Source organism: Aptenodytes forsteri, unplaced genomic scaffold (assembly GCF_000699145.1).
Source record: "Aptenodytes forsteri isolate BGI_AS27 unplaced genomic scaffold, ASM69914v1 Scaffold15, whole genome shotgun sequence".
In the NCBI taxonomy this organism is placed as follows: Eukaryota; Metazoa; Chordata; class Aves; order Sphenisciformes; family Spheniscidae; genus Aptenodytes; species Aptenodytes forsteri.
Genome location: NW_008795129.1, coordinates 10,718,060 through 10,729,430, shown reverse-complemented (window position 1 = coordinate 10,729,430; position 11,371 = coordinate 10,718,060). Strand labels below are relative to the sequence as shown.

Genomic DNA, 11,371 nt, shown 5'->3' with positions numbered 1-11,371 from the left:
GGCACGGTACACGGCAGGAGCCCGCTCAGGGGTCCTTTTCTCCCCGTGCTCGCGTGTGATGCTGCGTCACGAGATGTTTTCTTCCATCCAGCCACCCCTGCCTGCTGCGGGACGTGTGCGGTGTCACACCCCTGGCCAGCAAGGAGGCAGGGTGGGAGGCAGAGGTCGCAGGGTATTCCCCTTGTCAGGCTGGCGTCCTCCTTCCTCCTTGAAGCAAAGCCCAGCAGAAATGAGTGTGAGTAGTGTGTCACAGTGGAGAATTCAGACGTTAACCCTTGAGCATTTAACAATTTGTTATTAATTAACCATTGTTATGCAACTTCTTTATCGCCAGGCAATCTTTGGCATTGGCGGCCGGGGCAGGGGTGCAGTGAGAGCTGGCATGGCTAGCCCTGCTGTGGGAGGGTCAGGCGGTGAGAGCAGGGAGCGAGTGCTAGTGGTTATCAACCCGTCCTTTGCTCCTGGCTGGACAAGGTTGTTCTCGCCAACACTTCGTGCTGGTGCCTTTGCTTGGACTTTTGTTTGCAGAAGGTTTCGATCCAGGGCAGGACAAGGAACAGGAGTTACTGGGGGAGGAGCAGGGACATCAGAAGGAAGGGGCTGCAGGGCAAATTTCCTGGGCGTTTTACCTTTGAAGCAATTTTAAAACATTAATCACATAGGCAGCAGATGGTTGCTAAAGCGTTGCAGCCACGCTGCAGGCACAGTGGCTGGAGGGAGGGCAGCGCGCCCTGGGCAGGAGGGCCGGCAGCTGGGGAAGCGTGGCTGTGGCTGGAGGAGAGGGCTGGCAGCCAGCAGGCTCGCGTCTCTTGCTGCTTTCGAGGTGGGCGCTGCCAGCAGTGAGAGCAAAGATGAGGCATTGGGAGGTGTTAATGAGTGCATCGCTCACGCTGTGTGTTGGTCTCTCCATGCTCCCTCATGGAGCCCTACACCCCTGTGGCATGGCCCAGAGATGATGCCGTGGTGGGCAGCAGGGCAACTCCCCACAGGCAGTGAGTCATAGGGAGGGGAAACACCTGCCCTTGAAATTGCCGCTGCTGCTGTAACCCATGGCAATAAAACATAGAAAGTGAATGGCCTGTGATTTGCCCTGTCTGTGGCAATGGGTCAGGCAGCCCCGGACGTGGGGTCCTGGCTTCTTGTGGTTCCCACACAAAGCAGCTCCTGGTGGGTGGCTCTTCTCGGCGTTGCCCCAAGTCTGTTGAGACCCAGGGCCTTCCGGGGAGCTGCCGGCAGCCCAGCACGAATGCTTTGCTTTGCATCATGCTGAGGGGCTCCTGCCAGCCCCTGCCTGCAGCTGTGGGGCTGTGTGGAGGCAGGGCTGTTGCACAGCACATTCCTTCTGCTACCCGCCTGCACACACAGAAGCATCCCAGATGCCAAGCACAGTGACTTAGTTTAGCTTCAGCCCATCTCCCAACTGGCACAAGCTGACCACAAAGTCCCCTCTCCTGGTAGCGGCTGGTGAAGGGCTGGAGCAGGGTGCCAGCATTCAGCTGGCGGGAGGAAGATGCTGTCTGCCTACACTCTAGGGAGTGGCTCTAGTGAGATGTGTGGCTGTGCAGACAGGCCTGGCAGGAGCTGGTCTCCCCCAGCCTCACCTCTTCTTACGTCGTCACAGAGAAGCCTGTTGATTTACAGCATCAAGTCTGTGTCACTGCCGGTGTCCCTGTCCCTGGGGCTGGCGAGTGCCTCCCCGGAGCAGAAGCAGGAGGGTGTAAGAGGGGTGGGAAGGGATGCTGGAGGCAGTGGTGGGAGCCCAGCCCGGGGCTGCTGGTACATGATTCTTTTTCTCATTCTTCCTCTTGGTCTGTCCCCCATCCTCACCTCTGTCCCTCGCCTTCCCCCGTCCCCTCCTTCCTTCCCCCTCCCTCTCTCTGCAGTGCCTGTCTCAGTGTCCCGTACCTTCGCCTTCAGCAGAGGGGACTCCCTGGCTGGCTCTCCAGGTAATGGGGCATGGCTTTGGGCAGGGACCTCCACATGTGCCAGGCTCTTTCCAGCTCCCTGTGCATGGTGCACCAAGCCCCCTCCACCCTGCATGCCGAGCAGTGCCAGGAGAGAAGCACCTACAGCACCCTGCGCCGGGCAGCCCCTCACTGGTTGGAGCATGGGTGGCAGATGGGGGACAGCAGCCCTGTCCCTGCCACAGCCTCCCCAGTAAGAGGCAAAGCCCAGGAAGAATGGGATGGGGGCAAGGGGGAGCCATGGACGGCTTGGGCTCTTTGGTGTGCAGTTTCTGTAATTTCCGGCACTTAGTGCTTGGGTTTTCTTGCTATGTGCTGCTTCTGATGACGGTTACCCACAGCCCTGCACGCATGCTGCCCTGCTTCCCTTGCTTTCTGGCAATCCGGGTAATAGAAGGGCATTTTAGCAGCAGAGCAAAGTCAGCAAGATGTTGACGTCACCTGGGCAAGGAACAAACTGCCTTTGTTCCCTAATAAATCACTGACCAAAATCCATCATGCCGCATGTCAGAGGCCATCAGTCAAAGTGAGTGACGGGCCAGCTTGCCGTGGCAGCCTCTGCTCCTGTTCTATCAGAGTTGGGGTGCACAGGAGCATGCCCTTGAGGCAGGTTAAGTAAACCCCCGTGGGCTGCCAGCTGCAACCAGGAGAATTTGTGCCAAATGCCGTGCAGAAGGCCTGCGTTAGCAGGAGAGCTGTCAGTCAGTCAGTGTGACAGGCAGGCGGCAGGCAGCAGCCCTAATCTCTGCTGCCGGTGCCAGATTGGATGCCTGCCTGCCCTCCCTTTGGTTTGCGCAGGGCTGGCATGGCGCAGAGCCTCCACCGCCAGCATGCATCAAGGAGGACCCCACCGCAGGTCCCCGCAGGGCCCCTGCCAGGCCCAGTGTGCGGGGGGTGACCGCACACAGCCGCTGGAGGTGACCGGTCCACCCTGTCCCTGCGCCGGCACTGGGGACGCAAGTGGCACCACAAGTGAGAGTGAGTGTTTGCCTCTCTGCCATCCCCTCCTGCAGTGAACAGGTCACCGTCGCGGTGCAGCGGGCTCAACCGCTCCGAGTCCCCCAACCGGGAGCACAATGACTATGGGGGCAGCACCACACAGCTCCACAGCAGCAGCAACAACATCTACACACCCGACTACTCCGTGCACATCCTCTGCGACGTGCAGTTTGTCAAGGTACTGGCTGGGCTGGTAGGGACTGTCCCACCCTGGCCACCCCTGCCCAGGCACCCTCTTGCCCTGCTGTGCCCCAGGAGCCTGGTAGGTGCCCAGCGGGCACTGGGGAGGTCTTGCATTCCTGCTGCCCAGGGGTTTGGTGCCACCAAGTCCCCAGGAGGTCCCGGTGGGGCTCGGTGCCCACTGAGCTGGGCGTGTGTGTCTGTGTGCTCAGGTCACCCGGCAGCAGTACCACAACGCGCTGGTGGCCAGCCGCATGGACAGCTCGCCCCAGTCTCCCGACATGGAGGCCTTTGACAGGGATTCAACCAAGGCCTCGACCGCACGGGAAACCCCACAGACACCCAAGGAAGATGCCACCACCCTCCTGAATGAGAGGAACAGCATCATGTGTGAGTCACCCAGCAGCATCCCTTCCCTGCCATGGGCCAACACTGCGTGTCCCCTAGGGGGACCCGCTGGCATGATGGGCATGCCACTGCTGAGACGCAGTTGCACAGGGCCCGGGGCATGTGGGCATTTGCACACACCCACCCATGGATGCTGTTCTGCACCTGCACATGCACACAGGTGCAAGTGTGCAGGCACGTAAATCCCCGTTCCCCACAAGCTCGTGCTCCCTGGGTGTCCCTGGCGCTGGGACCTGCTGCTACGGCAGGCATCCCCCTGTGTCCTGCCCCAGGGCACGGCACCTGACTGCCCTGCTGCCATGCCTGCCCTGTGTCCCCGCAGGCAGCCGCTCCGAGGGGCTGCGCAGTCCCAGCGAGTCGGTGTTCCTGCGCATGGAGGGCATCCCCTTCATCCAGGAGGAGCTGGCTGACAACGAGGAGAACAGCAAGCGGCAAAGTGAGTCTGGCTGGGGGGGACACACGACCCTAGGGGCAGCAAGAGCTGCAGTGCCCCAGGGCACTGCAGCCAGGCTGGGCTTTTGCAGACAGTGAGTGCTGCGGCACCGTCCTGGAGGCAGAGTCCCCGGGCAGAGAGGCCAGGGCCAGCTCATCGCCAAGCAGCTCCGAGGAGACACTGGGCAGGAGGCTGCTGAGACCCCTCAGAGAGGGACTGACTGGGGGGGAGGGAGCACCCAGGGGAGAGCTCTGTCCTGGCACCCCACTGCCCAGGTCAGCTGCTCCCCAGCCCTGTCCTGGGACACCCTGCATGGGGCTGGTGTGGAGCAGGGGGGGCAGTTCCCTGACAGTATCCTAGCAGCAGGTAAAACTGCACCTAGGGCTAGCTGAGGCAGAGCCAGCTGCCTGGTCCTGGCCCGACCCCATGCACCCCCTGCCCTGAGCACCCTTGGCCCCCAGCAGCCAGCCCTAGGCACTCTTGCTGCTGCAGGTGGGCGCAAGCAGCGGCCGTCGCCGGAGGGTGAGAAGACGCCAGAGGAGAGCTCCAATCTCGCCCCATTAATCACCTGAGCAGCAGCGTGGCCAGAGCACAGTGCTGGAGGCCCACGCAGACTGGAGGTAGGAAGCTGCCTCTCGGTGCAATGCTCCTTCCCCAGCAAATGGGAGGTTGCTCAATTTTAATAGCGTAAAATCAAGTTTCAAGCAGCAAAGCCAACCGACATGGTTTGGAGCCCATGCAGGCACACATGTCGCTGGGGGCTGGAGCAGGGTCAAGGGATGCAGCAGCAGACTCCAACCATCCTTGGGGCAGGAATGGATGTCGGAGACAGAGTGAGACCCTGACTTGTGTTTTCACAGCTAGAAATGTATGTCTGCGCCAATATCCTCAAGCCTGGCTAGGAAAGGTGCTGCAGGTTTGAGCAGCAGCAGGTCAGGGAGGGCAAGCTCTGGCCACCTGCACCAGGCTGCGCTTGTGTCTTCCAGGTCTGCAGCATGGGGGTCTCCTGCCGCGAGGCTCATGTTCAACAGCAGCAGGTCTGCACTCGCTCGCTGCCTGCCCGCCTGCCTGCCCGCTCGTGCCGCCCCTCCCTGCAGGACTTGTGCAGAGCCCCATCCCCAGGCAAGAAAGGATGGCCCCGTGGCGGGGCTGAACCACCCAGGCAGCCTGGACCTGCTAGCTGGAGTCCGAGGGCCCTTGCCCAGCTGCTCCCTGGTAGCATCTGGTCCCAAGGAAGAGGTGGAGAAAGGAAAGGTGAAGTGTCTGGCACAACGTCCCTGCAGGCAGAGCAGGGAGGGGCGGCCCAACCCAGAACTGCCCTTAGCATCATTTACCATCCCCACCCCAGCGAGGCCTGGAGCCCCCTCAGTGCTGGGTGCTGCACAGACGTGCTCTCCGCCAGAAGGAGAACATGCTATTTGGGGGGGTGCCACACGCAGCTCAGGGCCCCAGCACACGTTTGTGCCGTGCCTAGTGACATGCACACTCACAGTGCCTTGCGCACGCTGACCATCGACACAGCCCAGCACTCCCAAACCCCTGCTAGGCACAGGGCAGGGAGCCCAGCTCACCACCGAGCACAGCCCCCCCCCCTCCCTGGGGAGGGCCGCTCCACGCTGCATTGAACCATCCTCCTCTCCATACACGGCTGCCTGTGCGAGGGAGGCTCGCACCGAGCCTTTGGGTTGGTACAGACCAGTCAGTAGTTTTTGTAGAGGCTGAACGCAACGGGGATATTAACATTAAAAGTGATTTCTCCCTGAGCAATGCCCTGTCTGTGTCAATGGGTGTAGGGAAAGATGTGCTAACCTCTCCCACCACGCTAGGCTGCCCTCATACCCGCAGCCAGAGGTGGCTGGAGCAACAGGACTCAGTATCACTGAAGGGAGCAGGTAGAGGACCATGTCAGCAAGTGCTTCCCAATTTCTCCCTGTGAACCTGGGCTCTCTGTCACTCCTGCTGCCAGGAAAGCACTCAGCAGTGCGGAGGGTTACACCATAGCAGTGCAGACAAGGACTGGAGAAGAACAGGAGTTAATACCATGCTGTTGCAAACACAATAGCGGGATACACTTGCCAGAGTACAGCCTGACAGATAACAACAGAAACCTCATAGTCCACCAACGCTGATAGAACTTCAGCTGGAATAACTGCATCCCTGTCTGGGCACTGCCCTTCTAAGGAAACACACAGCAACTGAAAGGAGGCCAGAGGAAAGCAAGGGCTGGAAAACAACCTACCCCAAAGGCTGAAGGAAACAGGGTCACTTAATCTTAACTGCTGAAGGATGTGAAGGGGAGAGAGGAAGTTTTCAAATACATAAAAAGCTTTGCAAAGAGGAAGGGAATAATCTGTTCTCTGTTACCATGGTAAATGGGATAACGGGTAATGAGCTTACACTACAGAAAGGGAGACATTTAGGTCACTCATTAGGAAAAACAAGGCTGGTAAGGCTAGCAAAGCACTGGTACAGATCACATGTGGGGTGGGCAAGGCTCCATACCTAGAGGTGTGTAAGGACAGAAGTGTAGGCAGATGTCAGAAATAACGAGAGTTGGTTCCTTCAACTCCTTCTCCTGAGATCACCCCTAGAAGTCATCCTTTAGCCACTACCCCATCATCCCAGCTGTGGATGGACACCAAGAGGAGAAAAAGCTCCCCACCTGCACAGAGGAAAGGCTGCCTCTGGCTCACTCTCTTATGTGACACGAACACTAATCTGAAAAGAGCAAGAGACCCCATGCACTGTCTCTCTGCAAACACAGCACGGGAACAAGGCACCGTTTTCACCTTCACTGAACTGCAGCACAAGCAAAATCCATCAGGGCAGCAGTGACTATCACTGACCCAAGGAAAGGGGCTGTTCCCCTTTCTTCACCAAGATCTTGGCAGGAGGCGGCTCTATCAGGGTAGTAATATCAGCTCACAAATAGATCTGCAGTGACTGCAGGGAGCGGAAGCAGACGGTCTCAGCTCTTTTCCAGTGCCAGAATCACAGGCTGTTGCTGGCAGGCCCTGCTGAAGCCAGGGGGAGTAGGTGGTGGTTCACCAGGGGCCTGCTGAGGAGAAGGAACAGGAAAGATCTGCTTTTTGACACATTAGCGGCAGGCCAGGAGCTCTGGGCCGGGGCAGGATGGCCAAATGGATGGGCAAAACACAACCATCCAGAAAGCAAGCACATACAGACAGGACAGACTAGACAGCACAGGGCAGGGGCGCAGAAAGAGGAACACAAGATGGACATGGGAGGAACTGGTCAGCTTCATGCAGAGTCACAGGGAGCTCTCAACTACACTCTCCCAATAGGACTGTGCCCCATTAGTAACAACCGTGATTGTCAAAGATGCAACACACCACGAGGGAGAAAGGGAAAGCCTTGAAACAAACTAAGGACAAACCATGACGCTGAGGCTTTAACCTCAGCCTAGGAAGAGGCTAGCACAGCCTGAAGGCATGACATCACACAGGCAGGGGTAGTGTTCAGAGACGGAGGTTTAATTTTCTGTCAGCAACACAAAGAAGCAATTATCACAATTACGAATGTTTGCTCGCATAAGGCTCAGAACCGGGTGGGGGAAAGCCAGCAACAGCTTCTTCACCCCTCCCCAAAATACTACGGAGTGACATTAGTTCACAAGACATACGAGATCCCAACCGATTGGTCTGTTATCCCACAGCGCATTGCACTGGTACCGGACTTCGCCTAAATGAAACTGATCAGTTACATGGAGTTGATTTGGATGTGCTAAAGATGCAGCTCTAATTGCCTGAAGACCAGGCTGCTGTCAGTCAAACAAGAGCCAAGGCGGCTCATGCTGCCCCCACCCTCCTGGGGGCACTGGCTTACCTTATTGCAAGGGGTATTTCAAAAAGGTCAAAAGATGATTATCCCTGATTGAGCTACTGCTCCCATCTTTATTAAACCCCAGGAGGTGTGGGACAAGGCAAGCCATGAGCAGGGAAAGACAGACTACACACTACAGCTTTGGTGACTTCATTTAAGTTTGGTTGTTCATGTGCTTCATTGGATTTTTGTGACGGCTTCATGGATGGACTTGGCCACATAGTCCAGGTTCTTGGTAGTCAGGCCACACATGTTGATGCGCCCACTAGCCATCAGGTAGATGTGTTTTTCCTTGATCATGTACTCCACTTGCTTAGCTGGGGAAACAATTGGACATCAGGTCAGAGCAGTGACCCCACCGCTCAGAAAAGCCCAAAGAACGAGTCAGGGCTGCTTGAATCTTTCACAACAAGCAGAAAACTTCCAGCACTGGCCACTAAAATGCTGCCTGATGCTTCATCCCTGCCCAGCCACAGAGGCAGTGGTACCAGGACTCCAGTGAGATCCCCGAGAGATTCCTGCCTGGACTGCTTCAGCCCAGTTCACCCCCACCGAAACCGCCCTCACCCAATCCTCCCTTCACCAGGCCACTTGGTACTTACGGTTCAACCCTGTGAAGCTAAACATGCCGATCTGCTCTGTGATGTGGTTCCAGGTGCCCGGGGTCCCAAGGGACTCCAGGCGAGACCGGAGCTCTGACCGCATGAGCAAGACCCGATCTGCCATCGTCTTCACATTGTCCTTCCTGCAGCAGGCAGGAAGCAGAGCGTGAGGACAGGTACCTGTCTGGTTTGGAGCCATCTGGCCAAGCCTGGCACTCAGGGAGACAGCTTCTCCCCCTTTCCCTCTCCCGCCGGCCCTGGCAACACGTACCACTCGGCAAAGAGCTGTGGGGAAGAAAGCGTAGTTGCCACAATGCGCGCTCCCTGGGAGGGAGGGTTGGACCAAGTGGTGCGCACAATCTTCTCCATCTGGGAAAGCACACGCTGCACATTGTCGGCGTCCTTCCCCACCACAGTCAGGTTCCCCACACGTTCATCTGTGGACAAGCCAAGAGACATGAGCCATTGGTCCCACACATCACGGCAAAGCAGAGCTCTCCCCACCCCCCCAGCATGCCAGCCCCATCTGTCTGGGTATGATGCTACTGGGCCAGCTTACTGCCAGACACTCACTGTAGAGCCCAAAGTTCTTGGAAAACGACTGTGCACAGAAGAGCTCAAAGCCCTCGGAGACAAAGTATCGCACAGCCCAGGCATCCTTGTCCAGGCTGCCAGAGGCAAAACCTTGGTACGCCGAGTCGAAGAACGGAAACAGGAACCGGCGCTGCAAGGAGGAACAGTGTTAGAGGGAAACCCCTCCCCCACAACCTTCACTTTACCCCCCGCTGTCCCCGCAGGAGGGAAAAATGACCACTGAGATTCCGGGTGAATACAAAGGAAACATGGTCTGACAACACCAGACCGGGATATTTTCTTTCTACTGGGGTAAAGGAATAGGAAGACTAAAGTGGTCAAGAAAAGATCAGATGCGGGAGAAAACTGCATTTGAGGACACAGGCACAAGAGATGCACCACCTTATATCCTACTATCCAGCACCTGTGAAAAGCAGGTACCCATGGAGAATCTTTCCAGCATGAGAAACCTCACTGCAGCCCATGCCACAGAGTTTGAAAACAAGAACTTGGAGGCACAAGCAGAACTGTGACGCTTCTATCCTCCGAGCACAGACAACCAGCATCCTGTCAGCCTCTCCCTTCAACAACTGCTCTGCGGGACTCTTCCAGCTCCTGCCACATCTCATGCCATTCCCTACAGCCCATCTCCAGCTGGCTCAAGAGCTATCTGTCCCCTCAGCGCTGCTTTAGCCCCAGCAGCAGCCCATACCTTCATAACAGCAGCAATCTGCTTCCACTGGTCGGGAGTAGGGTCTGTGCCCGTTGGGTTGTGTGCACAGGCATGGAGGATGAAAATGGAGAACTCTGGGGCTTTCTGAGGAGAGAGCAGGTCTTGGTCACACACACGGACAAGACTGGGCACCCACAGCAGAGGGAGAGGCCCCGAGCTGCTCTGGGCACCGTCAGTCTCTTTCGCAGAGATCCACTTCCAGGCACAGCACACAAGAGCCCAGCCAGCTGCTGACAGCACCAAGCTCAGTCCGTCCCATGCCAGTTTTACTCACCTCCATGTCATCCAGCAGCCCCTGGAGATCCAGACCCCTCTTGGCAGCATCCCAGTAGTGGTAGGTTCTAATATCTTTAAAGCCAGCATCCACAAACACAGAGTTGTGGTTCTCTGAGGAAAGAAATCACTTTTCAGAAAAGCAGGCCCCACCTCCAGCAAGCCACCTTCTCCAGTCCCAGTATCTCCCTAAATGTCACCAAAATACATGATGGAGACACTTACACTCCCTTAACCCACAAAAGGAAGGCCCCTCTCTCGCTACCCAGGCCCCTGCACTGCAAGGAGCTCAGCTGTGCCTCCCTCACCCGCTGACCCACAGGGCTCCCTGCAAGGAGGCAGCAGCACTGACACGACAGCACTCACCCCAGGACGGAGCGGAGATGTAGACAGGGGTCGCCGTGTTGTTGTTTCCATTGTACCACCGCCTCAGAAACTCTGCGCCGATACGCAGAGCGCCTGTCCCGCCCAAGGACTGAACGCTTCCAATCTGCAACAGAGAGAGTTGCCAGCAGGGTCCACCCAGGTGAACCTCGCTATCGGTGCACAGAGAACTGAGGTGCTTGCGAGAGTGAGACAGGATCCCAGACATGCTCCCTGGGGTCACCCCAGCCAGGGCACCATCCCCTTCCAGTGGTTTTCAACCTCCTTCAGCACTCAGGCCCATCCTGACACCTTCTACAGTCATAAACAGACCCCAGTTATTCCTCTTACTTTTTTGGCACAGAGCAGATTCTCAGCTAGTAGCTTATTTCAGGAAAGGTGGTCTATTATCTGACTTCAGTTTCCCGTGGGGCAACCGTTAAAAGATGAAGGAAAAATCAAATTCCAATCACAGCCCATGTTCGGTCTTTCCCAAAAACTACAACTACTTGCACAAACAGCTTTGCGCACATGGGTTCATCACGTAACCTACAGCCAGTAAAGGCCATGTCAGAAAACATCCCCAAATCCTGCCAAAATGCCATTACTCCACACATTTGCACTCCTCTGCTTGGTCTGCTAGAGAGACACCCCGGGGACCCCAGCGGCTCCCCCAGCGAGGAGCGGTCTCGCTCCCTGTCCACCACCTACCCGGTTCTCCTTGATGGCGGGGCTGTTGTCACCCAGGGCGATCCGGGAGGCATTGGCCCGGAACTCGGGCAGGCCCAGGATGGGCAGGTACTCGTGGTTCAGGCTGTTGTCGTTGGCGATCATCTGCTCCACCTTCTTCACTACCGGCAGGACCCATGGCTGCCCCTCGTCTGTCCGGTAGGCTGCGAGGAGAGGGAGAACCGTCCGTTCTACACCCGGGGGGACGCTGGGCCTCCCGGGCCCCGGAGGGGCCTGCCCGGGGCGCCGACACCCGAGGACGACGGGCAGG

The 11,371-nt window shown here is 57.5% G+C and overlaps 2 protein-coding genes across 2 annotated transcripts in view; one reads left to right on the top strand and one right to left on the bottom strand.

The window, feature by feature from the left end:
* CNNM1 (cyclin and CBS domain divalent metal cation transport mediator 1) overlaps positions 1 to 4,556 on the top strand; it is a gene marked incomplete at its 5' end in the record, with an annotated part of 20,301 nt that extends 15,745 nt beyond the window's left edge. The window contains 5 exons of the mRNA XM_019471634.1: positions 1,884 to 1,946; positions 2,978 to 3,141; positions 3,356 to 3,533; positions 3,874 to 3,987; positions 4,477 to 4,556. Coding sequence (XP_019327179.1) covers positions 1,884 to 1,946; positions 2,978 to 3,141; positions 3,356 to 3,533; positions 3,874 to 3,987; positions 4,477 to 4,556 — 599 coding nt within the window. The remainder of the gene's footprint in view (positions 1 to 1,883; positions 1,947 to 2,977; positions 3,142 to 3,355; positions 3,534 to 3,873; positions 3,988 to 4,476) is intronic.
* Positions 4,557 to 7,458: 2,902 nt separating this feature from the next.
* The window catches only part of GOT1 (glutamic-oxaloacetic transaminase 1), a 22,952-nt gene continuing 19,039 nt past the window's right edge, over positions 7,459 to 11,371 (bottom strand). Inside the window, exons 2-9 of the mRNA XM_019471633.1 lie at positions 11,083 to 11,264; positions 10,375 to 10,498; positions 10,010 to 10,122; positions 9,715 to 9,819; positions 9,003 to 9,153; positions 8,701 to 8,866; positions 8,430 to 8,572; positions 7,459 to 8,144 (exon numbers count right to left, since the gene is read on the bottom strand). Coding sequence (XP_019327178.1) covers positions 8,005 to 8,144; positions 8,430 to 8,572; positions 8,701 to 8,866; positions 9,003 to 9,153; positions 9,715 to 9,819; positions 10,010 to 10,122; positions 10,375 to 10,498; positions 11,083 to 11,264 — 1,124 coding nt within the window. The 3' untranslated portion in view covers positions 7,459 to 8,004. The remainder of the gene's footprint in view (positions 8,145 to 8,429; positions 8,573 to 8,700; positions 8,867 to 9,002; positions 9,154 to 9,714; positions 9,820 to 10,009; positions 10,123 to 10,374; positions 10,499 to 11,082; positions 11,265 to 11,371) is intronic.